Source organism: Podarcis filfolensis (genome assembly GCF_964270895.1).
Source record: "Podarcis filfolensis genome assembly, chromosome: 17".
NCBI lineage: Eukaryota > Metazoa > Chordata > Lepidosauria > Squamata > Lacertidae > Podarcis > Podarcis filfolensis.
The window spans coordinates 388,277-415,982 of NC_139621.1; the positions used below are offsets into that span (position 1 = coordinate 388,277).

The window sequence follows — 27,706 nt, forward strand, 5'->3', positions numbered from 1 at the left end:
AGGTGGACACTATATACCTGCAGCCCTCAAACTGTTTGAGGCTAAATCGATTGCACAGCTGTTATACAGTGCCTAATTAGGTCCCTCTGCCAACTACGCACCACTATAATTGATACAATCCAAATTCTTAAGATCTGCTCTACAAGTGCCTAAACACGTCTCCAATGCTAACATATGTCTTGAAACTGGATCCATGAGAATTGAGGCCAGAGTGTGGCTCGCCACTTTTAATTACTGGTTGAGACTATCTTTCTTCCTGAGCGGCCTTGCTCCCCTGACTATTAAGGATGATTTCCAATCAACATGGAAACAAGCAGTGAAAAATATAACTACTCTAGGCTTCAACCCACAGATTTTACTTGACATAGGGCATGAACAAGCTAAAAAAACAAACATTAAACAGCATGTGGAAGACACAGAATGTCAAGCAGACCTAGCCAGGTCCCCAAAATTTCTAATCAGTGAAACCAGTAGATACCTCACCTCCCAAATGCCATATATAACCAACCTTGAAATCCCAAACAGTGTAGGGCCTTCACTCTGGCCTGCTGGCAGGCCCTCCCCTCAGCCATTCAAGAAGGCCGTAATAGGAAGCCACCATACGAGGAGAGGAAATGCCCCTGTGGCTCTGGGCAGCAGGAAACAACGGAAAATGCCTTTTTCCATTGCCAGTACTATATAGACATACGAGCCAGGTTTATCCTGCCTATCCTGCACAAATTCCCAGGATATACAGAACAACTCAACATCTCCCTACTACTCCAGGATGAAAACCCAGATGTTACATACTCAGTTGCTAGGTTTTGCACTGCCATGATGGATATTCGCTGAAGGATGGTTTGTGCTACAAACCAGTCTTAAACTGAAGGCCCATATTGCAAGACTGCTATTCCCCTAAGCTCCACCCCTTATAGTTGTTTTAACTGTATGTCTTTTAGTCCTTATCTGTTTTAATTATCAGTTCTTATTCCTCAATTATCTATCCTGTACTCTATTCACGTTTTATCCTATGCTTGTTTCCTTGTTCTTATTTGATTTAACAATCACCTGTTTAAATCTGAACTGATATTTTATTCATATGTTTCTCTTATTCTGGTCTGTGACTGTAATAAAGTTTATTCATTCAACAAATCACTGTTAGTGATCTGTACCCCAACCAATCTGAATTTAAGATTATGGTCCCTTTGCCCTTGGGAAAGTTCCCCATCCATCTACTGTTTAGACAAGAATTTGGTATTGTAAAAACTTAGCAAACACCCTCAAAACAAAAACTTGTTTGTGAGAACTTATAAGCTCCCCAAGCTGTAAGCACCTCCCCTTATCTACATAGCCCAACCTTCACCAAGCTGGTGCCCCCCAGAATTTGGACTACAACTCCTATCAGTCATGGCCTTGCTGGCTGAGACTGATGGGAGGGTACCAAACTGGTGTAGGATGACCTGTCCTAGACATATCCCTCTTGCCTCTGAATCAATGCCCCAAATGCACTTTTTCTTAAAAGGCTTTTCACATAAAAATGACAAGCCTCACCTATTCCAGTTTTAATTGTTAAAGTCTCTCCCTCCCATCCTTCCTCCTCATTTATCAGACAGCAGAACCTACCTCTACCTGCCTGTTGACCTCTGAGCAGTGACAGGTTGACTTGCGTCAATCCGTGGCTGGTTCAAAATCACCCCTGGATAATCACAGAGACTAGGAGTCTGTTTGAAGATGAACCTTCTGCATAGTGTTATCTTCATCTCACAAAGGAACAGGGTAAGCAACTGATATGAGTCGGCCAGAATCCTAACAAAGTAAAACCTGGACTACTACTTCAGAATAAATATTCACCCAAGAAACAAACAACAAAGAAGTGGCATGCACTCACTGACCCCAACCAGAGTGAGCAATGAACATGGAAAATAATAACTGAAATGGGAAGTCTACATTTAGGATTTGTCTTTCTGTTGCTTCCCAGCCCTTTTAGAGACAAAAGCCTTCTGCTTCAAGAAAGTACAATCTTTAACAACAACAACAACTAATTTAGAGCATGTGTGTATGTCACAGAACTGCAGAGTTGGAAGGGACCCCAAGCGTCATTTAATTCAACCCCCTGCAATGCAGGAATCTCACGTAAAGCATCCATGACAGATGGCTATCCAACCTCTGCTTAAAAACCTCCCGAGGGGGACTCTTCCACTGTCAAACAACTCTTACTGTCAGAAAGTTCTTCTTGATATTTAGCCGGAATCTCCTTTCTTGTAACTTAAAGTCATTTCTTCAAGTCCTACCCTCCAGAACAACTTCTGAGATATTTGAATATGGTCATCGTATTTAAACACTGGTTTGGGTCCGAGCCTCTGAAGCAGGACAAAACAGGTTTGTTCCCTCTTCCATGACAGCCCTTCAGATATTTGAAGATGGCTGTCATATCTCCTCTCAGTCTCCTCTTTTCCAGGCTAAACAGACCTAGCTCCTTCAACCACTCCTCATAAGGCTCGGTTTCCAGACCCTTGATCATCCTGGTTGCCCTCCTCTGCACACGTTCAAGCTTGCCAACATCCTTCTTAAATTGTGGTCCCCAGAACTGGACACAGTATTCAAACAGAATAATGTATGCAGGTTGCTCTAGACTTGTGTTAGATACTTTCCAAGGTGATATTGCTGACTGTTAATGCCGTTATACTGTGTAAGACATAGCTCCCTGTTGCCTACTTACCCTTTGTCTTACTGTAGGGATGCCTCCAGGATCCCGTTCCATGGTGGGTTTCCATTTCTAGAAAAAGGGAGACAAAGAGGTGATGCGGTGAGTAAACAGAAATGTTCTGCATTTGGAAATTCCCATGAAATTAGTAGAGAAGAGCTGAGAGAAATACAGGAGAGGCATGATTGAACTGGCTTCCCTAACTTGGTCAAATTCAGATCATTTGCAAAGAGATTTAATCACAGTTGTGCCCATTCCCAAGAGGCAACCACATGAAATGTTTGTGGGACCAATATCAGAAGGATGCAGGATAAAAGCCATCCAAACCAAACAACTCAGTCTGCATGCTCTGCAAAACTTCAAGGTCAATCTGACACACAAACTCCCTAAATTTCTGCAACTGGAAGTCATTTGTAGTGGAATTCATCCCAAGCTCATTGGCAAAAAGCATTTCCCCACACTCTCAGCAGAAAGATCAGCCAAATAGCTAACAAGCTGGTCAAAGCCTGGATTCAAATACCCAAGTAAAGCTTAAAATTAGGACAGTAGGGATGGCATAAGTGTGAGGATTATCAGAATATGCCCATATGGGAAGTACCATATTTTTTGCACCACAACACTCACTTTTTTCCTCCTAGAAAGTAAGGGGAAATGTCTATGCGTATTATGGAGGGAATGCCTACGGGTGGCATGCCTACGGATTTTCCTCCTCTAAAAACTATGTGCGTGTTATAGAGCGAAAAATACGGTACTCAGCATGGGTATTGCTGTTAACACACATATATGTCTACAGCCAAAATCCAGTGTGTTCATGTCTATAAGTCAATGCAGACACGTTATGCACCCCTTGGCAGAGACAGCATCAGAGAAGAAACACAATATGCCTATTAACTGCACCTCGACCCAAGTATTTTACTTTTATTGACATATGGTGGTGAAACATGTCTTATGGACGTAAGAGGAGCCTGCTGGATCAGACCCAGAGCCCATTTAGTCCAGCATCCTATTCTCCCAGTGGCCAACCAGATGCCTGTGGAAAACCTGGAAGCAGGACGCAGTGACCTTCTCCCTTCCTAAGATTCCCAGCAACTGGTCTTCACAGCATTACTGCCTCTGACTGTGGAAGGAGACTACAGCCATCTTGGCCCTCTCCTCCTCCTCCCTGAACTTGTCTAATTCTCTTTCAAAGCCATCTACATTGGTGGCCACCAGTGATTCCTGTGGAAGTGAATTCCAGTTTGACTAAGTACTTTCATAGAATCATAGAGTTGGAAGAGACCACAAGGGCCATCGAGTCCAACCCCCTGCCAAGCAGTAAACACCATCAGAGCACTCCTGACATATGGTTGTCAAGCCTCTGCTTAAAGACCTCCAAAGAAGGAGACTCCACCACACTCCTTGGCAGCAAATTCCACTGTCGAACAGCTCTTACTGTCAGGAAGTTCTTCCTAATGTTTAGGTGGAATCTTCTTTCTTGTAGTTTGGAACCATTGCTCCGTGTCCTCTGCTTCTCTGGAGCAGCAGAAAACAACCTTTCTCCCTTCTCTATGTGACATCCTTTTATATATTTGAACATGGCTATCATATCACCCCTTAACCTCCTCTTCTCCAGGCTAAACATGCCCAGCTCCCTTAGCCGTTCCTCATAAGGCATCGTTTCCAGGCCTTTGACCATTTTGGTTGCCCTCCTCTGGACACGTTCCAGTTTGTCAGTGTCCTTCTTGAACTGTGGTGCCCAGAACTAGACACAGTACTCCAGGTGAGGTCTGACCAGAGCAGAATACAGTGGCACTATTACTTCCCTTGATCTAGATGCTATACTCCTATTGATGCAGCCCAGAATTGCATTGGCTTTTTTAGCTGCCGCGTCACACTGTTGGCTCATGTCAAGTTTGTGGTCCACCAAGACTCCTAGATCCTTTTCACATGTACTGCTCTCAAGCCAGGTGTCACCCATCTTGTATTTGTGCCTCTCATTTTTTTTGCCCAAGTGCAATACTTTACATCTGCAAATTTGATCAGGATGCCCTTGAGTCCATCATCCAAGTCGTTGATAAAGATGTTGAATAAGACCGGGCACAAGACAGAACCCTGTGGCACCCCACTAGTCACTCTTCTCCAGGATAAAGAGGAACCATTGATGAGCACCCTTTGGGTTCGGTCAGTCAGCCAGTTACAAATCCACTGAGTGGTAGCATAGTCAAGACCGCATTTTACCAGCTTCTTTACAAGAATATCATGGGGCACCTTGTCAAATGCCTTGCTGAAATCAAGGTAGGCTACATCCACTGCGTTCCCTTCATCTACCAGGCTTGTAATTCTGTCAAAAAACGAGATCAGGTTAGTCTGACATGACTTATTTTTCAGAAATCCATGCTGACTATTGGTGATCACAGCATTCCTTTCTAGGTGCTCACAGACTGTTTGCTTAATGATCTGCTCCAGAATCTTCCCTGGTATTGATGTCAGACTGACTGGGCGGTAATTATTTGGGTCCTCTCTTTTCCCCTTTTTGAAAATAGGGACAACATTTGCCCTCCTCCAGTCTGCCGGGACTTCGCCTGTTCTCCAGGAATTCTCAAAGATGACTGCCAGTGGTTCTGAGATCACATCTGCCAGTTCTTTTAATACTCTTGGATGCAGTTCATCTGGCCCTGGAGACTTGAATACATCTAAACTAGCCAAGTATTCTTGTACTATCTCCTTAGTTATTCTGGGCTGTGTTTCCTCTGCTGAATCATTTGCTCCAAATTCTTCAGGTCGGGCATTGTTTTCTTTATTGGAGAAGACTGAGGCAAAGAAGGCATTGAGGAGTTCAGCCCTCTCTGTGTCCCCTGTTTGCATTTCACCACCTTCTCCTCTGAGTGACCCCACTGTTTCTTTGTTCTTCCTTTTGCTACGAACATACCCATAAAAGCCTTTTTTGTTGCTTTTAACCTCTCTAGCAAGCCTGAGTTCATTCTGTGCTTTAGCTTTTCTGACTTTGTGTCTACACGTGCTGGCTATTTGTTTGAATTCCTCTTTGGTGGTTTCCCCCCTTTTCCTTTTTTGTACACATCCTTTTTTAATCTTAACTCAGTTAAAAGTTCTTTAGGTAGCCACCCTGGCTTCTTTAGGCACCTTCCATGTTTCCGTCTCATTGGTATTGCCTGAAGTTGTGCTTTTACTATCTCCCTCTTAACAAACTCCCAGCCATCATGAACTCCCTTTCCTTTTAGTATTACTGTCCATGGGATCTCACCCAGCACTTCCCTAAGTTTTATGAAGTCGGCTTTCTTAAAGTCAAGAAATTGAGTCCTAGTATGCTTGGCTGCTCCTTTCCGCTGTACAGTAAACTTCAGAAGAGCATGATCACTCGCGCCTAATGATCCTTCCACTTCTACCCCACTAACCAGGTCATCAACATTGGTTAGGACCAGATCTAAAATGGCTGTTCCTCTTGTTGCTTCTCCCACTTTCTGCACAATGAAGTTGTCTGCAAGGCCAGTGAGGAATCTGTTTGACCTTATGCTCTTGGCTGAGTTTGACATCCAACAAATATCCGGGTAATTGAAGTCCCCCATTACTACTATCTCCCTTCCTTTTGCATGCTTGGCCATCTGTTCCAGGAAGGCATCATCTATGTCCTCCGTTTGGCTTGGGGATCTATAGTAAACTCCCACAATGAGGTCACTGTTATTCTTTTCTCCCTTAATTTTGACCCAAATGCTCTCACTTTGGCTTTGAGGTTCTAAATCTTGGATCTCTTCACAGGTATACACATCCCTGACATTTAATGCCACTCCTCCTCCTTTCTTGTCTGGTCTGTTTCTCTGAAATAGATTGTATCCCTCCATTATTACATTCCAGTCGTGGGACTTATCCCACCAGGTTTCAGTGATGCCTATTATGTCATATTTAGTTTGCTGTACCAAGAGCTCAAGCTCATCTTGTTTATTTCCCATGCTTTGCGCATTAGTGTACAGACATTGAAGTCCATTAATCATTCCCCCGTGTCTCTTATTTAAGGATTTTTTCCTCCCACCACTAGGTCTGCGTGCTGTTTGCTCCATTTGGTCTATGGCATTTGGATGATCATCTTCATCAATTGATAGACTCCTACCTTCAGGAGCACTGTCTCCCTCCCCCACATTAGTCAGTTTAAAGCCCTCCTGATGAGGTTTCTGAGTTTTTGGGCAAAAACATTCCTCTGAACCGTTGTGAGGTGCAGCCCATCGCTTGCCAGAAGTCCATCTTCAAGAAACTGCAGTCCGTGGTCTAAGAATCCAAACCGTTCCTGTTTACACCATTTGCGAAGCCAGCTGTTCACTTCCACTATTTTTCCCTCTCTCCCTGGGCCACGTCGTTCAACTGGGAGGACAGATGAGATGACAATTTGTGCATTTAATTGCTTCAATTTCCTGTCCAGAGCCTCGTAGTCTCTTTTGATCTTCTGGAGGCTATTGCTTGCAGTGTCATTGGTTCCCACATGAACCAAGAGGAAGGGGTATTTGTCAGTGGGTTTTACGATTCCTTACAGTCGTTCGGTTACATCTTGGATCTTAGCCCCGGGGAGACAGCACACTTCCCAAGACATCTTGTCAGGCCCACAGATCACTGCTTCTGTTCCCCTCAGTAGGGAATCCCCTATCACCACTACACGCCTCCTCTTAGGTTTGGTCGGGGTTCTTCCATGAGCTGTCCGTTCCACGGTCGCCTGCACATTCCCTGAGGACTGACCTTGCTGCTCGTCTTCATATACCTGATCGACTGTAATGAGGGAGAGATCCTCAAATGGAGTCTGCTCTTCGTCTTCCATGCTAGGGGAGAGGACCTCAAAGCGATTGTGTATTTCTAAACAATCAGAGCGAACCCTGGGCCTCCTACTTCTTTGAGTCACGTTTCTCCATTTACTTTCTTTTACTCTGTCCTGAATCTTCCAACATTCGGCTTCACTGGATGTCCCCGAGAGTGAGAAAAAGCTTTCTCTATCCACTTTTCCCATGCCACGTTTAATTTTATAAACTTCTGTCACGTTACCCATTACTCACCTTTTCTCTAAACTAAAAAGGCCCAAACGCTGCAACCTTTCTTCACATGGGAGCTGCTCCATCTTTTGCTCCCACAGAATACCCACATGACCCACAAAAACTTGTGCTGCAACACAAACATCTTTGTAGGATCCAGCATCAAGCCACTTACTGTGGTAGCAGAGCGCTTTCGACGATGGCAGCTTGCAGCAAGCTGGGCCTTGGGAAGGGGCCCATCCTGGCAGCCAAAGAAAGGAAGAAAGGAGAAAGAGTGAAGATATCCCCACATATTCAGAGTCATCAGAGCCAGAGCCAGCCAAAAGCTCAGTCCAGGAGAAAGAAGAGACAACAGGACACCTCTTTCAAAGGAGGAAGATTGTGCTGCAGAAAGGGAAACTCAAGAGATGTATGTTGCATCTCATATCAGTCTTGGGGCACGAAAAACCAAGAGCCTCAAATGAAGGCCTAATGCAGGCAAGATACAAGGAAGATCCAGGTGTTTCTGGACTGCGTCTTGAGCTTAAAATTGTGCCTATTTTCCCTCGGCTTTTTGACTCCATCTTCCTGCTTCTAGGACTATTCTAATCCATAAGTTCCTCAGTTCCACCTATTCCCAGTTATAGCAACCAAGTATGCTAACAATGCACAGATTCTTAGTGTACTTGGTTGCTATAACTTGGAGATTCCGACTAAACATCAGGAAGAACTTTCCAACAGTCAGAGCTGAAGAATAGTGGAATAGACTCTCACGAGAAGTGGGAGACGTTCCTTCTTCGAGGTTTTTAAAGCAGAGGCTGGATGGCCATCTGTCGGGTATGATCTAGTTGAAATTCCTGCATTGCAGGGGAATGGACTAGATGGCCCTTAGGGTCCCTTCCAACAATTTTATGCTCACCTCTACTTGCAAGCCTGCACTCCTGCCTGCCCCTTCAGTGCTTGTGCCAGGGCCTAGTCTCCAGCTCAACACTCTAGGAATATAACCAACCAGAATCAGAAGAGGCACATGTTTAATGCAGCAGGCACTAGCATATCACCATGATCTTTAGGGCTCAACCTGCAGCACACTCCGCCAAAAGATGATTGGCCACATTTGCTTTCATTCTTTCATGAAGATCCAGTTGGAGGAAGCCACAGCACACCACACTTGCAGATTATGGACAGCGTAGCCAAACCTGCTTTACTGTAAACTGCATTTCAGTCTCTCAATGAATAATGCAATGGCAGTGACCAGCTAGCAGTAGGTTTGACAATTCTCCCCCCTATTATTAATATCCCAAATGAGCAGGGAATGGGAGACCAGGCAAGCGCATGCCGACATTCTGCAGGCCTTCCAATCATATCAGCTCAGCCAGGACTGAAAAATTACATTCCATTATGTCTTGACCCCCACTCACTGCAGATGCTGGTGGTGCAGCTGGCAGCCTCTTGTGGTGTCCCCTTGGGGCCCGCTGGACCTTGGGAGCTGGCCCATCCTGGCAAGCAGAGGGGGAAAGAGGGGGGAAATACAGGAACAGATAAAGGCATACACAAAGCTAAGGGACTTCTGACACCAGGCATATAATCCTAAGAGATTATTGATGAAAAACACAGCATTGTGTTCCATCATCCAAGGAAATGAGAGGGCTATCCTAGGTTATCCTAACAACCCTCCAAGATGACAAAGAGAATGTGTCTGACCAAAAAAACCAACTTACTGGCCAAGCAGGCATTTAAATCCAGGTCTACCCAGTTCATAAATCGAACTCTCCATTATCTGTCTGATAAATTGGGCATTCTGACACCCACTACGACACACACCACTCCCAGGCTCATGATATGTGGATTTGAGGTGGGGGGAGAACTTGAGTCCAATATCAGATGGACTGTGTGCAGTCACACATTCTTGCCTCTATCATGAGCTGCATGCAGATTCAGTACCACTCACTGTCACGGGTGCTGACTTCTTCTGCCGGCGCCGTGCTGGCGTAAAGGTCTCCTCCGTGGAGAGGACTTCCTGGTGTCAAGCAGGAAAGAGACAGAAGAGGCCATCAGGCACAGCACAGACTTGCCAAGGGATGAGGAGGAAACAAGACGCCAAGACATCTCCCCAAGAACAAATACAGACCCAGAGAAAGTCATGCCCAAGGTCTCCATATCGCAACTGATGGCTACATATCGCAACACACCAGCTAGTACAGTCATCATCAAAAGAGGAACATGAGATCAGCATGCTGCTGCTCCCAACATTAGCCTGACAAGCTGCAGGCCCTCACCATGATTGATGACTGAACAAGAGGGGGAAACATACCAATGGCAAGAGAGGCGCTTTTCCAGAAACCAAGAGGCTACATGTAAATCTATGAAGCAATATAAATGGAATAAAGGAGCACAACATCCACAGGAATGGAATCAACTAAGAGATGTCAAACCCAGAGAAGGCAACACAGCAGGTACTTACTACTGTAAGCTTCTTCATGCTGTAGCCATCTTTCTTGGGTGGAATTTTTTTCTGAAAGGATCAAGAGATGGTTAGTGCCAGAGCTACAGGTCACCACCTCATTCAGGATCAATACAAATCTCAAAACACACAACCCAAGAGTGTGTGTGACAGGAAGGGCAAGCAGAATATTCACAGAGCCAGCTAAAGCCTTTTCTAGAAGAAGGATAACCCAGAAGATGGGAGAGCAGTCTCCAGGTGTGGTTAATTCTGCACTGACCATGAAAAGTGACCATTCTCATCAAGGAAAGCAGAATCCAGCAACATGTATAAACAGTACACATTATTCACATTTCCATCATCCCTTGTTTTATCTAATTTTAAGTATTTCGTAATCATGTTTGAGAGCAAAGAGCTATACAGGCCAATGACCCTCTACCCCTCCTCCTGAAAACCTCTCTGGCTTCTGAGATTTCAGCAAGCAGTGCCCTTGCATTTTCATGTATAATTTCACAGCCATAAAGGCTAGAAACTGCAAAAGAAAGAAAGAAAGAAAGAAAGAAAGAAAGAAAGAAAGAAAGAAAGAAAGAGGAAGGATTGTCAAGGAACTGAATTCTGTGATAACCATGCCACTGGGCTGTAGCAGAACCACCTCAAGATGTTTTAGGTTCTGTGTTTGAGAGTCTAGGGCTTGCTGATCGGAAGGTCGGCGGTTCAAATCCCCTCAATGGGGTGAACTCCCGTTGCTTGGTCCCTGCTCCTGCCAACCTAGCACTTCGAAAGCATGCAGTGCAAGTAGATAAATAGGTACCGCTCCGGCAGGAAGGTAAATGGCGTTTCCATGTGCTGCTCTGGTTTGCCAGAAGTGGCTTAGTCATGCTGGCCATATGACCCGGAAGCTGTAAGCTGGCTCCCTTGGCCAGTAAAGCAAGATGAGCGCTGCAACCCCAGAGTCGTCCGCAACTGGACCTAATGGTCAGGGGTCCCTTTACCTTTACGGTGAATAGAAACAAGCCTACTTCAAACTATAGTTTATGAAATTGGATTGTTTCCTCTATTCATAGTTAAGATTAAGGTATAATTAAAAGTTTGGACAACCTACTAATCTGTGATTAATAAATCTGAATGTTTTGGTCTCCTCATGGCCTTGCCAATAGAGGACAGTGGAAAACGTGTGAGTTTGGGATGGGGAGAGGAAGGAGGTTAGGCTCATTCCTGTAAGTATTAAGAGGTACTTCTACATGTGCTACCTATTTAGGCTGCCCGCGGGAAGGTAAACGGCGTTTCTGTGCGCTGCTCTGGTTTCGCCAGAAGCGGCTTAGTCATGCTGGCCACATGACCCGGAAAAACTGTCCGCAGGAAGCGGACAAATGCTGGCTCCCTCGGCCTTTAAAGCGAGATGACCGCCGCAACCCCAGAGTTGTTCGCGACTGGACTTAATTGTCAGGGGTCCCTTTACCTTTTTAATGTTGCTCTTAGAGCAGAGAGACCAAGTATGGATCACATCAAATTGATGGTTATGTCAGGAATTTCAACGTATGCAATAATATTTCAAGGGGAGATCCCAAATCATCCTAAATGATCCAGAAGTTGAGTATTCTTGGAAGTAAAGCGAAGCATGGAGTAAAAAAAGTTACTATACCATATGGGTTCTGTCAGAGACTGCCTCTAGGTCCCGGCTCACAAAGGACCAACGCTAGCCGGTAGAACGGAATAAAGTCTTTATTGAAGTATAGTTTCCATTTCCACATCTTAGCGTGCGTCTCTACGTCTATTCCCTAGATCGGCGAAGTCCCATCTGAATCTCCGCCTCCTGTACACCAGTTCAAGACCCTAGCCTTGCTCCACCTTTTGCGTCTCTCCTTTCGCCTCTGGGTCCTACCACCCCCCGGGGTTCCTTCCTTCCTGGATGCCTCGGATGCGGACCCTTCGGATTCCTCCCCCTCCCTTCGGCGGGCTTTAGGACCTGGCTCCCTTTCCGGGCTGCTCATTGCGCCTCCCTCTGGTACATTTGAACTTGGCGCGCGCGCGCTGTCTCCGACCCTCCTCTCTACCGTTTCCTCGCTCTCTGACGCAGGCGTGGCTGCTGCCGGAGAGCTGCCTGTCGCTGGTGCCTGGAACTCCTCCCCCCTGCTGCTCTCTGGTGGAGTAGCTGGTCCGGATTTCCAGCTGCTGCTCTCTGAATCCCCTCTGGTCCCTTCTTCCTGGGGTGCCCCTCTTGGTAACCCCCCAGCTCTGCCCACGGGAGCCCCTTTCTGTGAATCCTCCGATTCGCTGGACAGACTTAGAGATCTCGGACGGCTATCATCGCTAACCTCTCCTTCCGATTCCTCGCCATCCGTTCCCTCTGCTCCTGAACCCCTGACATCCATCCCCCCCTCGAAGCCCCCCCTTCCCCCCTCCCCTCCTTCCGGTGTGGGTTCTGGGTGCTCCGTCGTGGCAGGGGTGAGTGCCGGATACAGTTCTTCCCTCGTGTCGTACATTACATCGGGCAGGTCTGGCTCGTCCTCCGTGCGCTCGTCGACGTCGATCTCCTCTGCTTCCATCTCCCTGCCTTCGTGTTCAAATCCCACGTCCTCCCCCAACACGTCCATGTCCATCTCTCCCCCGTTCCCCTCTGAGGGTGATGCCTGCCAGGGACCCCCCGGCCACTTCCTGCGCCACTGCTCCTCTGGTTGATTATCCCACCAATAGGAGCGGTCTGAGGCAGAACCCGAGGGTGAACCTTCCGGAGAGCGTATGTGTGGTGCCGTCTCCTCGTCCGAGTCGAACCCCTGGAACGTGCTGCCTGAAAGTGTGGGTGTGAAGAGCCAGTCATCGAAATACTCGGCTGGCATGGGCCTGTGTGGGAAAATGGCATGGAACTCTTCCTTGAGAAGAGGCTCGTCCAAGGCATAGCCCGGCACCCAACTGTTGGCGCTGGCCGGGGTATCCTCTCTGGCAAGAAGGTATTCTACTCCCTCTTCCCCCCATCTCGAGTCTAAAACCTCTGTGGCTTCGTTGATGCGCTCCCCTCTTGGCGACCCCCTTTCCCTGGGTCCTTCTCTGGGCGGATCTGGTGCTGTGCCTGGCTCGTGAAATCTATGCGGTGCTTTGTAGGGCGTGAGCACCGATCTATGGAAGACCGGATGCATTCTGGAACCCTCCGGAAGCGCTAACCGGAAGGCCACTGGATTGACCTGTGCCTGGACTTGGTAAGGCCCTAGCTGCTTATGCCCTAGCTTCTTCTTGGCCAACGATCTGGCCGGCACTGCTTGCGCTGCTAACCAAACCCAGTCTCCCACCTGTATGTCTTCCCCTACTCTCCTGTGTCTGTCAGCCTGCAGTTTGTATGCGTGCTTTGCCAGTTCCAACTGCCTCCTAAGCTGTTCGTGGACTTCCTGCAACTCTGACGCTAATTCTTCCGCTGCCTGCGGCTCCCCCTCCCCCACTCTCTCTAAACCTGGGAAGGTTCTGGGATGCCTCCCGTTGTTGGCGAAGAACGGCGTCACCCCCGTCGACACGTGCTTCGTATTGTTGTAAGCGAACTCTGCGAGGGGCAGGTAGTCCACCCACGTGTTAGGCTGCTGATTGGCGTAGCATCTCAGGTACTGCTGCATGATGGCGTTGACCCTCTCCGCTTGTCCGTTGGTCTGCGGGTGTCTCGCCGACGCTAGATTGATCTTGACGTTCAGGATGCCCATCAACTTTTGCCAGAAGTTCGAGATGAACTGCCGCCCCCGGTCGGATAGAATAGATCGTGGCAGACCGTGGACCTTAAACACGTGGTCTATGAACAGTTTGGCGGTCTGTTCTGCCGTGGCCACCTTCGCACACGGAATGAAGTGTGCCATCTTGGTAAACATGTCCACCACCACAAGCACTGCCGTCTTTCCCCTCGAACTGGGCAGATCCGTGACAAAGTCCAGGGCCACCCGTTCCCACGGCTCAGACGGCGTCTGCAACGGTTCCAGCAATCCCGCCGGCGGTTTGTGCACTGACTTGGCCCTTTGGCAGGTGTCGCATCTCGAGACGTAATCCGCTACTTCCCCCCGCATCTTGGGCCACCAAAAGTCTCTGGTCACTAGTTCTACAGTCTTTTCTCTGCCAAAGTGCCCGGCAGTGGGGGCGTCGTGTAGCTGCTGCAGCACCCTTGCGCGGAGGTCATTCCCCGGCACGTAGAGTGCTCCCTTGCGGATGAGCAAACCGTCTCTGATCTGGAACTCGTCGTCCTTCACCGTGCCCTTGTGCACCTCCTCCATCTTGGCTAGCGCGAAGGGGTCCTCCTGCAACGCTCGACGTACGGCGTCCAGATCCACGGTCGCCGAGGCGCAAGCCCACGCTTCCGGTGCGAAAATGTGCTTGGCTGCCGACGGTGCCTCCTCCTCGAGGTATTGCGGCTTTCTGGACAAGGCATCCGCCATGATGTTGTTGTCACCCGGGATGTACTCTATCTTGAAGTCGAAGTCCGCGAAGAACTCTGCCCATCTAATGTGCCTCTGATTCAGGAACCTCGCCGTGCGCCAGTACTCTAGATTCTTGTGGTCCGTGCGTACCTGCACTGTGTGTCTGGCTCCGATAAGGAAGTGCCGCCACGCTTTGAACGCTGCATGGATGGCTAGCAACTCCCTGTCCCAGATGGTGTAATTCTGCTCCGACTTGCTGAGCTTCCTTGAGTAGAAGGCGCACGGCCTCCAGTCCCCCTGCTGGTCTTGTTGCAACAGTACAGCTCCCACGGCTCTGTCTGAGGCGTCCGTCTCCACCCTCATCGGTCTGCTGGGATTCACATGCAGCAGCTGCTCCTCGGAAGCGAAGAGACGCTTGAGTTTCTGAAAGGACTGCTCCGCTTCCTCCGTCCAGATAAACTTCTTCTTCTTGGAGCTGAGCGTGTCAGTGATGGCCGCCGTTTGCATAGCGAACCCCTTGATGAACTTGCGATAAAAGTTGGCAAAGCCGACAAACCGCTGGACTTCCTTCCTATTGCGCGGGCTTTTCCAGTCCAATACTGAGCGAACCTTGGCGCTGTCCATGGCGAGCCCCTTGTCCGACAGTTTATAGCCCAGGAAATCCACCTCCGTCACGTCGAACTGGCACTTCTCCAGCTTGGCGTACAGCCTGTGCTCCTTTAGTCTCCGCAGAACTTCCCTGACATCCCTCTCGTGCGCTTCTCGCGACTCAGAAAATATCAGGATGTCGTCCAGGAAGCATACGCATTTCTTGTAAAGGAGTCCCGCCAACACGTGATGCATAAAGGCTTGAAAACAGTGAGAGCCATTTTGTAATCCGAAGGGCATAACTCTGTATTCGTAGGTGCCCAGTGGTGTGAACATGGCCGTCTTCCACTCGTCGCCCTCCCGCACACGAATCAGGTTGTACGCGCCTCGCAGATCCAACTTGGTGAAAACGCGTCCTTTCCTTACCGTCGCGAGCAGGTCGTCTATTTTGGGCATGGGGAAGGACGAGGGCTTGGTTTTCGAGTTCAAAATTCGAAAGTCAACTACAAGCCTCTTCTGGGGCGTGTCTCGCTTCTTCACAAAGAATACTGGACTGCCCCCTACAGCTTTCGACTCCCGAATGAACCCGCGCTTCAAATTGTGGTCTATGAACTCCCTAAGTTCCTGCAGTTCGTCCTCAGACATGGAATACAGTTTCCCTGTTGGCAGCGTTGCCCCCGGCAGGAGATCAATCTTGCAGTCATAGGGTCTGTGGGGGGGCAGTTTGTCCGCCTCCTTCTCGCAGAAGACCTCCAAAAACTCCTTGTACTTGTTGGGCACCGCTTGCACCATGCCTAGGTGTAGCTGCGGTGCATCCTCTCGCCCCTCTCCTTCCTGGCAGGTCTGGATGCAGTGCGCTGCGCAGTAGGAAGAGCAGAAGGTCAATTGCCGCTGGTACCACGCTAATGCCGGGCTGTGCCTATCCAGCCAACTCATGCCCAACACTATGGGCGTGTCCGACAATTGGGTGACGTTGAAGCTGATGACTTCTCGGTGATTCCCAATTTGCATCACCATAGGTGGTGTCTGCTGCACCACCTGCCCCCCTAGCAGTTCCCTGCCATCCACTGTGACCACGTTTAGGGGCAGTGTGGCTGGCAGTAGCGCTATGTTGTGTTGTTGAAGGAATTCCAGTGCGATAAAGTCCGCATTACTGCCAGAGTCAATCGTAATCGGCACTTCTAAAGTGAGACCACTGGGCAGCTGGAGCGATGCGGTGAGCTGCACCACTGGTTTGGGCGGGAGGGGATCCGTGGGCTTCAAAATCTCTGGGGACTTCTTCACTGACTCGCCTGGCTGGCCCCCAGTGCTTCCGTTTCCCTGCCGTGGTTCACTTTGCTGAGTTGCTCCCATTACTGTCATTGAAGCTGCAGTGTGCTTGTGGAGCCTCTGGGGACACTCTTTCGCCATGTGCTTCGAACTGTCACAGATGTAACACTTCCTGTTCCCTCTAGGCTGCTTTGTTTTGACTGCTCCCGGTGTTAAGGCTCTGGTGGCTGAATGAGCTCTAGCACCGCCGATCTCCATCGGCTCCTCCCCCCCTGCTTGCGGAGGCGTTGATTGCGCACGCGCGACATCCCTGGGCAAGAGGGAGGGCACTCTGGCTGGTGTGCGTCCCCAACGCCCTTCTCCTCTGTCCCAAGGGCGGTCCTCCAGCCTCACCCCCACTGCAAGCGATCTGTCCACCACTTCCTGGGTGCTTTTGGGTCTCTCCCCCCGCGCTATCTCATCCTTGATTTGGGGGTTCAATCCTTCCCAATAAAGATCTCTAACGGGGGGGGAATCCTTGTCCCACCCCAAGGCATTGACCAATGCAAAAAAGCGGGAGTGATACTGCCTCACGCTGGCTTTCCCTTGTCTCAGCTCAAATATGTCCTTACGGGCAATGTCAATGTCTATTTTCGATAGAAAGCAAGAATCCATCGCTTTAATGAATGCAGCTGAACTCTGGAGCGCTGGGTCCATATCTCTCCACAGATTGCGCAGACATGCTTTCGCCTCTCCATGCAAATGAGACAAGATAAACCCCACTTTTTCTTGCTCATCTCTAAACTCTTTCTCCAGCAGTTTCAGCGCAAACTGCACGTCTGCTCGGAAATTGGGGTACTGCTGCAAATTCCCATCAAAGTGAGATACAATGCTGCCTCCAGTCCTTCCCAACCCGATTCCCTCGGATCTGGAACCCGTTTGTGCCTGCTTAGTAAGCACTTCCAACCTGGCTTGGAGATCTCGGCATGCAGCAGCCGCTTCATCCTCTCTTTTCCTGGAGGCGATTATCTCTGCGCTGAGCTGCGTTACCGCTTCTCGCAGGGAAGCAATTTGCTCTTCAGTAGACATGTCGCTTGACTTTTGTGAGCTCCAAAGGCACCAGTCCTCTTTCCTCCCTGCTTCGCTCCCCACACGCCGCTTGAGTCAAAGAGAACTGATGAAAACTTCTGGGAGATGGGACTTACTGTCAGAGACTGCCTCTAGGTCCCGGCTCACAAAGGACCAACGCTAGCCGGTAGAACGGAATAAAGTCTTTATTGAAGTATAGTTTCCATTTCCACATCTTAGCGTGCGTCTCTACGTCTATTCCCTAGATCGGCGAAGTCCCATCTGAATCTCCGCCTCCTGTACACCAGTTCAAGACCCTAGCCTTGCTCCACCTTTTGCGTCTCTCCTTTCGCCTCTGGGTCCTACCACCCCCCGGGGTTCCTTCCTTCCTGGATGCCTCGGATGCGGACCCTTCGGATTCCTCCCCCTCCCTTCGGCGGGCTTTAGGACCTGGCTCCCTTTCCGGGCTGCTCATTGCGCCTCCCTCTGGTACATTTGAACTTGGCGCGCGCGCGCTGTCTCCGACCCTCCTCTCTACCGTTTCCTCGCTCTCTGACGCAGGCGTGGCTGCTGCCGGAGAGCTGCCTGTCGCTGGTGCCTGGAACTCCTCCCCCCTGCTGCTCTCTGGTGGAGTAGCTGGTCCGGATTTCCAGCTGCTGCTCTCTGAATCCCCTCTGGTCCCTTCTTCCTGGGGTGCCCCTCTTGGTAACCCCCCAGCTCTGCCCACGGGAGCCCCTTTCTGTGAATCCTCCGATTCGCTGGACAGACTTAGAGATCTCGGACGGCTATCATCGCTAACCTCTCCTTCCGATTCCTCGCCATCCGTTCCCTCTGCTCCTGAACCCCTGACAGGTTCCTTCATAGTCTATCAAGGATTCCTCAAGGGGGTGGGGAGTAGCAGCACCCAAGATTTCCCCAAAAGAAAGCTTGTCTGTGACTTTGATTTTCCCCAGCAATATGCAGCTGCAGGAAACTGTTTAAAATTTATTAGGCTACATTGTCAGTTTGCCCAGGGCAACAGCAAGTCTCAAAATGCAAGCCAGTATTTCTGAGGAACTCACTCTGCAGAGAAGCGGAAAAGAATATCAGAAGGTAGAAAGTGAAAGCAACCAATTTAAGTCTTTGATCCTTCCTTATCCAAGTAGCATACACAACGTTGGCCACTTCATTTCAGCAGTTGTAACAGTACCCCAATACTCTGGCCACCTCATGAGAAGAGAAGACTCCCTGGAAAAGACCCTGATGTTGGGAAAGATGGAGGGCACAAGGAGAAGGGGACGACAGAGGACGAGATGGTTGGATAGTGTTCTCGAAGCTACCAGCATGAGTTTGACTAAACTGCGGGAGGCAGTGGAAGACAGGAGTGCCTGGCGTGCTCTGGTCCAGGGGGCCACGAAGAGTCGGACACGACTAAACGACTAAACAACAACAACAAATAGTACTGGAGAAGATAAAAGCATCCGTAAATAAAAGAGGGAGATCAGTGAGCCAGCATTTCAAAGTTGCTGTTGTTGTAAGTTATTTGAGGCAACATCTATGTAAGCTTCATACTGTAAACTCCCACAGAAGGGGATAAGGAGTGAATATTTATTCATTAAATGCCCCAACACCTCAAAGCCATCCAATGAATTCAAGAGGTCTCTTAGTATAACAAATATATATCCTTACCCTACCTGTAGAATTTGTCACCACTTTACTTTTAGATGCCTTTGTGAGCAGCTTTTTAAAGTTGGACGGGTTATATCAGCAACTATTATTACTATTATTATTTTATTTGAATTTATATACCACCATATACCCGGAGGTCTCAGGGTGGTTCACAGAAGAAAATCAAAATATAAAACCACAAACTATATAATTAAAATAAAAACAACCCAATACCCCCCGCCCCCCAAAAAACCGCACATTTTAAAAGAGCATAGGATGTCAATTAAATCAACCAAAGGCCTGGTTAAAAAGGAACGTTTTTGCCTGGAGCCTAGAGGTGTATAACGAAAGTGCAGGGCGAACTTCCCTGGGGAGAGCATTCCAGAGATGGGGGGCCACTGCAGAGAAGGCCCGTTCTCGTGCTGCCACCCTCCAGACCTCTCAAGGAGGAGGCACACGAAGGTGGCCCTCAGGAGATGATCTCAGGGTCCAGGTAGGTTCACATGGAAAGAGGTGGTCTTTGAGGTATTGCGGTCCTGAGCCATTTAAGGCTTTATGGGTCAAAACCTAGAATTGGACCTGGAAACTAATTGGTACCCAGTAAAGTTGGACCAGGATCAGTACGAAATGCTCAAACCATCTTGCTCTGGTGAGCAACCTGGCCACTGAATTCTGCACTAGCTGAAGTTTCTGAACTGCCTTCAGAGGCTGCCCTACATATAACGCATTGCAGTAATCTAACCTTGAAGTTACCAGAGCATAGGCAACAGTAGTTAGGCTATCCCTGTCCAGATAGGGGCATAGCTAGACCACCAGCTGAAGCTGATGGGAGGCACTCAGGGGCCCAGAGGCCACCTGAGCCTTGAGCAACAGCAAAGGATCCAGGAATACCCCCAAGCTATGTACCCACTTCTTCAGAGGAAGTGTAACCCTATCAAGAGCAGGCGACCTCCCACCCATCTGATCTAGGGAACTACCCACTAACAGTGCCTCCATCTTATCTGGATTGAGCTTCAGTTTGTTGGCTCTCATCCAGTCCATTACTGAGACAAGACACTGGTCCAGCATTTCCACTGCCTCACCTGCAGATGTAAAGGAGAAATAGAGCCGAGTGTCATCAGCATACAGCTGACAACGTACTCCAAACCTCCAGATAACCCCCACTGAGTTGTTTCATGTAGAGGGGGATAGGATTGAGCCCTGCGGAACCCCAAAGGGTTCCTAAATCTCAACTGCATGAATTGGAAACTCTCCAATGTGGCTCCCATGAGCAGGAGTACTTCTGTTTTTTAAGATATTAATGGATTGAGTTTACTATTGGATTACAATTACAAATGGAACGCAAGAGGGACTTTACAAAAACTTTATAAACTACCTACGGAGTTCTTCAAATGAAAGACTGTGTGAAATACTGTGATGTTTGGACTTATAATTGTTTTCGTGAGACATCAGCTTGTTAAAAGAGATGGAAAGAACAAAGAGCTGGATGTCCGCCTGGAGCCATGGCCAGATGCCAGTACAGTGGTACCTCGGGTTAAGAACTTAATTTGTTCTGGAGGTCCATTCTTAACCTGAAACTGTTCTTAACCTGAGGTACCACTTTAGCTAATGGGGCCTCCAGCTGCCGCCACACGATTTCTGTTCTCATCCTGAAGCAAAGTTCTTAACCTGAGGTACTATTTCTGGGTTAGCGGAGTCTGTAACCTGAAGCGTATGTAACCTGAAGCATCTGTAACCCGAAGTACCACTGTATACTTTTGGCTCAGGAAAACAAGATGGTGATTGCTCGGACGCAGTTGGAAAAAACAGCTCTTGAAGGGAGACAGTGTGGAAGACGAATGATTGATTATAACATGAAAGGAAGAACAAAGGAAAAATATTTACACAGAGAAAACTACAGGCTTTAAATCCCTCTTGCAAGTTAATAGATATGGATTTTTTGAATATGAGTGAAAGGCATTACACTAGTGGCTGCAAAAATAGAAGAAAGGAATTGCTGAATCAAGATCGGAATTACTGTATTTGGATTATATATGAGACTATGCGCAGGACCTAGGAATAATTATCTCTGGACGATCAAAGAATGGGAAGTCACCAAATTTGTTTAATTTGGAATGTATAATTGGCCTTATAAATTGTATTATAATTTGGTATGATTTGACATTGTAATAATGTGGCCCATATTGGAGTGTTATTAATGAAAAATTAATAAAAAATTAGTGAAAATTATATTTAAGAAGGTGGGGAGCTCTACTTCCTTGGAGGTTTTTGAGCAGAGTTTGAATGGCCATCTGTCACAGATGCTTTAGCTGTGATTCCTGCATAGCAGAGGGCTGGGCTGGATGACCTTTGGGGCCCCTTCCAACTCTATGATTCTATGCCTTAAAGCAGAATTGAACAGTAATTGGGGAGTTGGGATGAGTTTATCTAAATCATGCAGACATCCAGGTTATTTTTTCAGATGAAAATGATTGTCAGTTCCCAAACTTCCTTTAGTATCAGTAATAATCAAGCTATTGATCTTCATACTACAACACTGACAAACTGGAACGTGTCCAGAGGAGGGCAACCAAAATGGTCAAAGGCCTGGAAACGATGCCCTATGAGGAACGGCTAAGGGAGCTGGGCATGTTTAGCCTGGAGAAGAGGAGGTTAAGGGGTGATATGATAGCCATGTTCAAATATATAAAAGGATGTTACATAGAGGAGGGAGAAAGGTTGTTTTCTGCTGCTCCAGAGAAGCGGACACGGAGCAATGGATCCAAACTACAAGAAAGAAGATTCCACCTAAACATTAGGAAGAACTTCCTGACAGTAAGAGCTGTTCGACAGTGGAATTTGCTGCCAAGGAGTGTGGTGGAGTCTCCTTCTTTGGAGGTCTTTAAGCAGAGGCTTGACAACCATATGTCAGGAGTGCTCTGATGGTGTTTCCTGCTTGGCAGGGGGTTGGACTCGATGGCCCTTGTGGTCTCTTCCAACTCTATGATTCTATGATACTAGGCAATATAATCTACTCACAGAATTTCTGGGTAGCATTTGTTGATTTTGTATTATATTTTTACTGCTCTAGGCTGCTTTGATGGGCATTTTAACATAAAATAAAGATTAATACACACAGTACAAAAAAGTCAACTAGAAAAAAGAGGATAACTCATGAGATATCGTTGGGACTCAAATCTACATGGCAGGGACATCCTCCAAGAGTGAAGAAGTTTCTGAAGCAGGCCACTCGAAGCCCCTTCTCAAAGTCCTTCCATCTCACAACTATTAACAGCAGACTAACTTCACTGGATGGCTCAATGAAAGGCACTTTGCTTTTCCCAAAAATATAATCGTCATGAAGACAGAAGCTCTCAGGCAATGGTATTACTCCACAAAGAATATTCATCTACTTTAATTTCAAAGTTGGGAACCTGATAAATTCAATAAGCACCACACAACTGGAATGCAAGCTGCATTGTGTGAAACATGACTGTTGCTTTTATGAACGTACAACTAAAAAGAAAGAGAATCCAAGAGAATTTAACCATTATCTCAGTAACAGCTTTAGAGCACAGAAATTGGATTAACAAAATGCATGTTTTTAGGACTTGGGAAGCACTCTAAACAAAGCACAAAAGGCAATCCTATAAAACCAATGAAATGTTCTGAAAACAGTATAGAAGTCAACCCAAACTTGCTGTGGTCCAGTAAAGGTGCAACAGCAGAAGCATGTTGCCTAAGATAAAACCACGTCATAACCACAGTTTTGTCCACCGCCCCAATGCCCCCATCTCCTTCCTTTTGTTAGAATTCCTGCTCCATGATTGCAGTCATAGGATTGTTGTCTTTCGCGTGACGGTATATGTTTCGACTCCACAGAGTGGGAAGTGACAGAGACAGGATGTTTGTGTTACTGTGTTTTGTGAAGTGGGACTATTGTCCTTTGTTCTTTTTCTCTTTGCTGTCTGATGCAAAAGGGAGAGGGAGCCATGTTGCAGTGCTCCATGTGTGTTTATATGTAAATAAAGTAGATTAGCCAAAATGCTGAGTTGCTGAGGTCTGTCACGCTCACGTTGCGCAAACTCTGTGGATCCCTAAGTGTGCCAGTGTCGGTTGGCATCAGTCACTGTGATGTTCAGGCTGAAGAAAGCTTATGAAGCTCCCGAATGATCCAGCAGGAGGGAGAGAACATGCCAGTCGGGCATGTGTCTCTGCCAGGGTCCTACTCAAGTGTAGGATGAACTCCTGACACCTTTCACACCTATCCTGTTTTGCTCCCTTCTCCTTCCTTTCCCACCCATCCTGTTTTGCTCAGTGCCCTGATGGAAGTACAACAGACTCTCATGGGATGCCGAACCTAGTCAGGGCAAGCATACACACCTTGCGTTTAAGGCAGCGGCGCTTGAGACATTTCCATTGCCGCTTCATGCCTGGTTTCTGCCTCCGCAAGCAGATGTGGCAGCTCCCACAGTCTTCAGTTATCTTGCAAGCCTGACACATACCACATTCAAGGCCCTGCAATGGGAAAGGAGTGCGGGGAGAAAGGAAAGAGAGACAAAAGGACTGTTAAGGCTTGAAATGGCTGCCAAGTTCATTTGGGGCAGGGAGGCCAAGAACAAGGAACAGCAGAATTTCTGGAAAGGGACACAAGGGAGGAATAAGCAAGGAGCAGCCAGTGGTACCTTTTTGACAATCTTCAAGCATCGGCGCAGCAGACATTTGATGCCAATGCGGAGCTCGGGGCTTTTGGCTCGCAGGACACACACACTGCAGATGCCGCAGTCCTGAGACATCTGGCAGGCTTGGCACACACCACAACCAATTTGCTGCAAGGGCAGAGGGTAGGGGGTGAGGAGGGATTCGGGGAAGGCAACACCATGAACCCAGAACCTCCAGGCTGCACCGTGAGCCTGTTGGCCATCTTGGCTGACTCAAAGGAGAGCACAAGAAAAGGACACTATCTCCAACCTCTAACACAAACTCACCAGGCCATAGATGAAATTACCTTATACTGTAGTAAGTCAGGATTTGCATAGCCCAGTGCCATCTACTCAAGCAGCAGCTCTCAAAAGGTCTCAGACCATGGTTTTTTTCTGAGACCCTTTACGCAAAATCCTCTGACTCAAGATGCCAGGGATTGAACATGGGACCTTCTGCCATACAAAGCTTTGTCACTGAACTCTGCTTATCACACATCTATCCCAGTCATTTATGGGGCTCCCAGTGGCATATCATCCAAGAGAATACGCAGCTTCAAGTCCTCCACTGCTATCTGAGAACTGGAGACACGTCCCTTACCTCTGCTAACAACCCTAATGCTTTCATCCATCCCAGGGCATGGCCAAGTCTTGATTGTTCTCTGAATGGGTGACTTGAGTTTTCAAGCCTTTTCCAAAATGAATATCCCATCAATCAACCAGCTGGGAGGGTGGCATTTTAAAGCCACCTGTCCCTCTGTCAACTGAAGGCAGAAAGTGTTTTTAAGAGAATAAAACATAAATATACACTTATCTCTTAAATCCCTACTGCACAGGCACAGGAGGATTTTAAAGCACTAAAGGGTTAGGCATGTGCAAGTCACTGCAGGCCAGCTGCAGCCAGGGGCACTTTTAAACACACACACACACACAGGTTAGAAACGGAGATAGGAAAGCGAGGAGCCAAAGGGCACCTTAAACCGAGGTTATGGGTGCAACAACGGAATGTCTAAGCATGCTTTTTATAACAAGAATACAAAGCTGGAAATAAATGAACTGCAGCTAAAATATTATGTTATGTTTTATGGGCTAATAGCCGTAAATAAATAAATAAATAAATAAATAAATAAATAAATTATGTTCATTTTTTCACATGGTCTAGTCCTTCCCCTGCCCATCCCCCTAATATTCTTAAGAGGGTGTCTTCTCCAGGGTCCTTAGAGAGTAGCTGGAAGTGGGGAAGCAGAAAAGGTCTTCCTTTCCTTCCACTCTGCAGTTTTAATCTAAAATCTTAGGCGCAGTACTGCACCCAGAGCTCAAAAACTGCTTGCGCTAATGAAATCCCCAGTCGCAAAATGCGCCCAGAACAATGGGAGTTTCACTCACTGACACCCCCACCTGCAGCAGGTAGACAGCAGGTGTTTGGCAGCGGGGCAGAGAGATTGTCACAAAGTGTAGAACCTGATAATATAAAGCAGGGTTTACACACACAGATCCCATCGCCCCCTACTTCAACTCATATTTCTAAGTAAACAAAAAATGTTGGTAAGCTCTAGATCTTACCTTGTAATATCTCTGCTCCCGATTGAAATCTCTTCTCTGAGCTGAAAAGAGGAACAGGAAGAAAAGATTAAAACCTGTGCAAGAAAGAGAAACATTGACTCAAACACCCAGTGCTAAGGAAGTCAGCCACAAGGAAAATAATTCAACGTTAACCGATAAGCTACCAGGAGTATGACGTGAGCACCAATCCAATAGTCCCACACCTGGCATCTTACCATTCTTCTGAACGGTGATGGGGGGTGGGGAAGAGACTGAATCGCATTTACATGGCTAATCTGGATAAAATTTTCTGATGCCCTAGAGAAGATATTGAGCGCCTGTGGCCCTGCAGGTGCGGCTGAACTATAACTCCCATAACCCTGGAAAGCATGGAGAATGGCCTGGGATAATGTGAAATGTAGTTCAACAACACCGGCGTGGGGTGGGGTCAAAGGTTTCCTTCACCTGCCCTAGAGAGTTATCCAATTTAGCATGTCAATTTTGCTTGCATTTAGTAAATAAAATTTTGAAATAGCCAAGCCTGCTTAATATGGCATTTGGAATTTGCATCCATTAATTTTTATTAATGATCATATGAAATGGAAATTTTCCACAGGAAAACAGAAAAACATTCCACTCCTCATCACTGCTTGTTAGATGAAGCAGCTGAGGAATGAAGTAAATGAAGGCAAGGAAAAGGTCTCCCAGCCATGTTTCTGAAGCATGAAACCGACCCTCCTCTATGAAAGGGAGCACAGGAAAGGGCTCACACAGGGAAGGCAAACCTGTGACCTCCCAGTTGTTGCTGGACTCCAAACCTCATCAGCCCCAGCCAGCAGGGTGAATGGTCAGGGATGATGGGAGTTACTGTCCAACATCTGGACAGCTTGCAGGTTCCGCATCCCTGGGATAGATGAGGAAGAGGAAGGTGTAGTTTGAAAGATACATAGAAAACAAGAAATAAACCTTTAGTATTAACAGGCATCTTCCGCTGTGCAGATTTCCCAAGGATTTGCAATCCAGCAGGTGGAGTGGGGTGAAAGTCTGCTCAGTGTACCTTCTTTAACTGAAGTGAGATCTGCATCAGTGCAGAGCAGGATCTTTTTGGCTACAGCACCTACCCTTTAAAAACTCCTATCCAGGGAAGTGCTCTACTACTTGGGGGTGGGGGATAACTTGCCCTGTCTACTGGTGTTCATGTAATTACTAGCAAAATACCAATTACTGTGGCACTTTGGGTACAGCAGAACAAGAGCTTACACTGCAAAGACCCTGGGTGGGGTGAATTCCCCAAAGGACCATCCCTGTGTCACAGGGTCAAAGGTGGAGTACGTGGTTTGACTCCAACAACGTCATCCTGTTAGCATAAGGACTTCCCATTGTGCAACAGCCTCCAGAGCAGATTTTGGGGCAGAGGGCACTGGACTCCCATCATTCCTGATCACTGGCCATGCTGACTAGGGATGATAGAAGATGGGGGGGGGCTAAGGCTCCCCACCCTGCCATAGAACTGAATGGCTGGCTACCAGTCATTAATTACTATGTGAGAAAGTAAATGGATCCTCTGCTAAAATACGACAGAACCTAAATGCAGCCCTTGCCTACCCCAGTCATTAAGAACCACCAGTGCACAGAGCAAAGCAGACTCAAAATTCATAAATGTACATTTTTTTCAATTCCCCAATATATTGTACTTAATGCAGATTGTTTTACTGTGAGCCACATTGGGATCCAATCATGACTGAAAAGCAGGACATAATAAAATAAAAAGCAAGAATTCTCTGCTTAGCTTTTAATTCATTCAAAGGCTTATCAAAGTCAGACTGCTTTCAGTATACTGCTCCAACCATGCTTTTGGAAAGCAGCAAAAAAGGGGTTGGGGACTTGCATCAATCGACATTTGCAACACTGCTTCACACAATGCAAAGTCAAGAGAATCAACTTTCATTATTAAAGAAGTATGACATGAAAATGTTTGGGCAGTAGCTAATGATCAACTGCGCAAAACTCCAAGAAATCAGTGGCTTTGTTTAAACAAGCAGAGCAGAAGCCAAGTGGCAACAGAGCTTAGCTGAGGAAGTGGGAAAGCCCATGTATATGTTTACAGGGTCATGATTCAGCCATCCGGCATCCTTAGCTAGTGGAATTCAATTATTCTCAATTGTGGAGACAGAGCAGAGATCTCCTCAAGCACTTGTGTTTTACTTCCGTGGACTTGGGTTTGTGTGTCCTGCTTTTCTTTAAGTACAAACCTCTGCAATCTGGGCAGAGCCACCGACAGCGTCTCTGGGAGGGGAGCATCACTCCTGGGAACTGTCCTTGACAGCTGGCACAGCATCTGGAAGAAGAAGAAACAGGAAAAGTTAGGAGCAACAGTCCCAACAAAGCATCTCCAGCCCTATATGTTTCTTATGTGTTTGCTTATATCCCACTCTAAAGGC

At 47.5% G+C, this 27,706-nt stretch overlaps 1 protein-coding gene across 33 annotated transcripts in view; it reads right to left on the minus strand.

The window, feature by feature from the left end:
• Positions 1-27,706, minus strand: part of LOC310752224 (methyl-CpG-binding domain protein 1-like) — a 149,551-nt gene that overhangs the window by 96,557 nt on the left and 25,288 nt on the right. For 10 of the 33 annotated variants that reach the window (XR_014542873.1, XR_014542874.1, XM_083592133.1 and 7 more), the window contains 9 exons: positions 27,518-27,603; positions 25,287-25,327; positions 23,709-23,852; positions 23,407-23,541; positions 10,130-10,180; positions 9,617-9,685; positions 9,087-9,164; positions 7,865-7,930; positions 2,699-2,755 (listed from right to left, as the gene is read on the minus strand). Coding sequence is in view for 31 of the 33 variants with exons in the window: in XM_083592133.1 (XP_083448259.1) it covers positions 2,699-2,755; positions 7,865-7,930; positions 9,087-9,164; positions 9,617-9,685; positions 10,130-10,180; positions 23,407-23,541; positions 23,709-23,852; positions 25,287-25,327; positions 27,518-27,603 (727 nt within the window). In the remaining 2 variants the exon portion in view is untranslated. The remainder of the gene's footprint in view (positions 1-2,698; positions 2,756-7,864; positions 7,931-9,086; positions 9,165-9,616; positions 9,686-10,129; positions 10,181-23,406; positions 23,542-23,708; positions 23,853-25,286; positions 25,328-27,517; positions 27,604-27,706) is intronic. The other 23 variants (XM_083592141.1, XM_083592126.1, XM_083592137.1 and 20 more) reach the window with 10 other exon arrangements.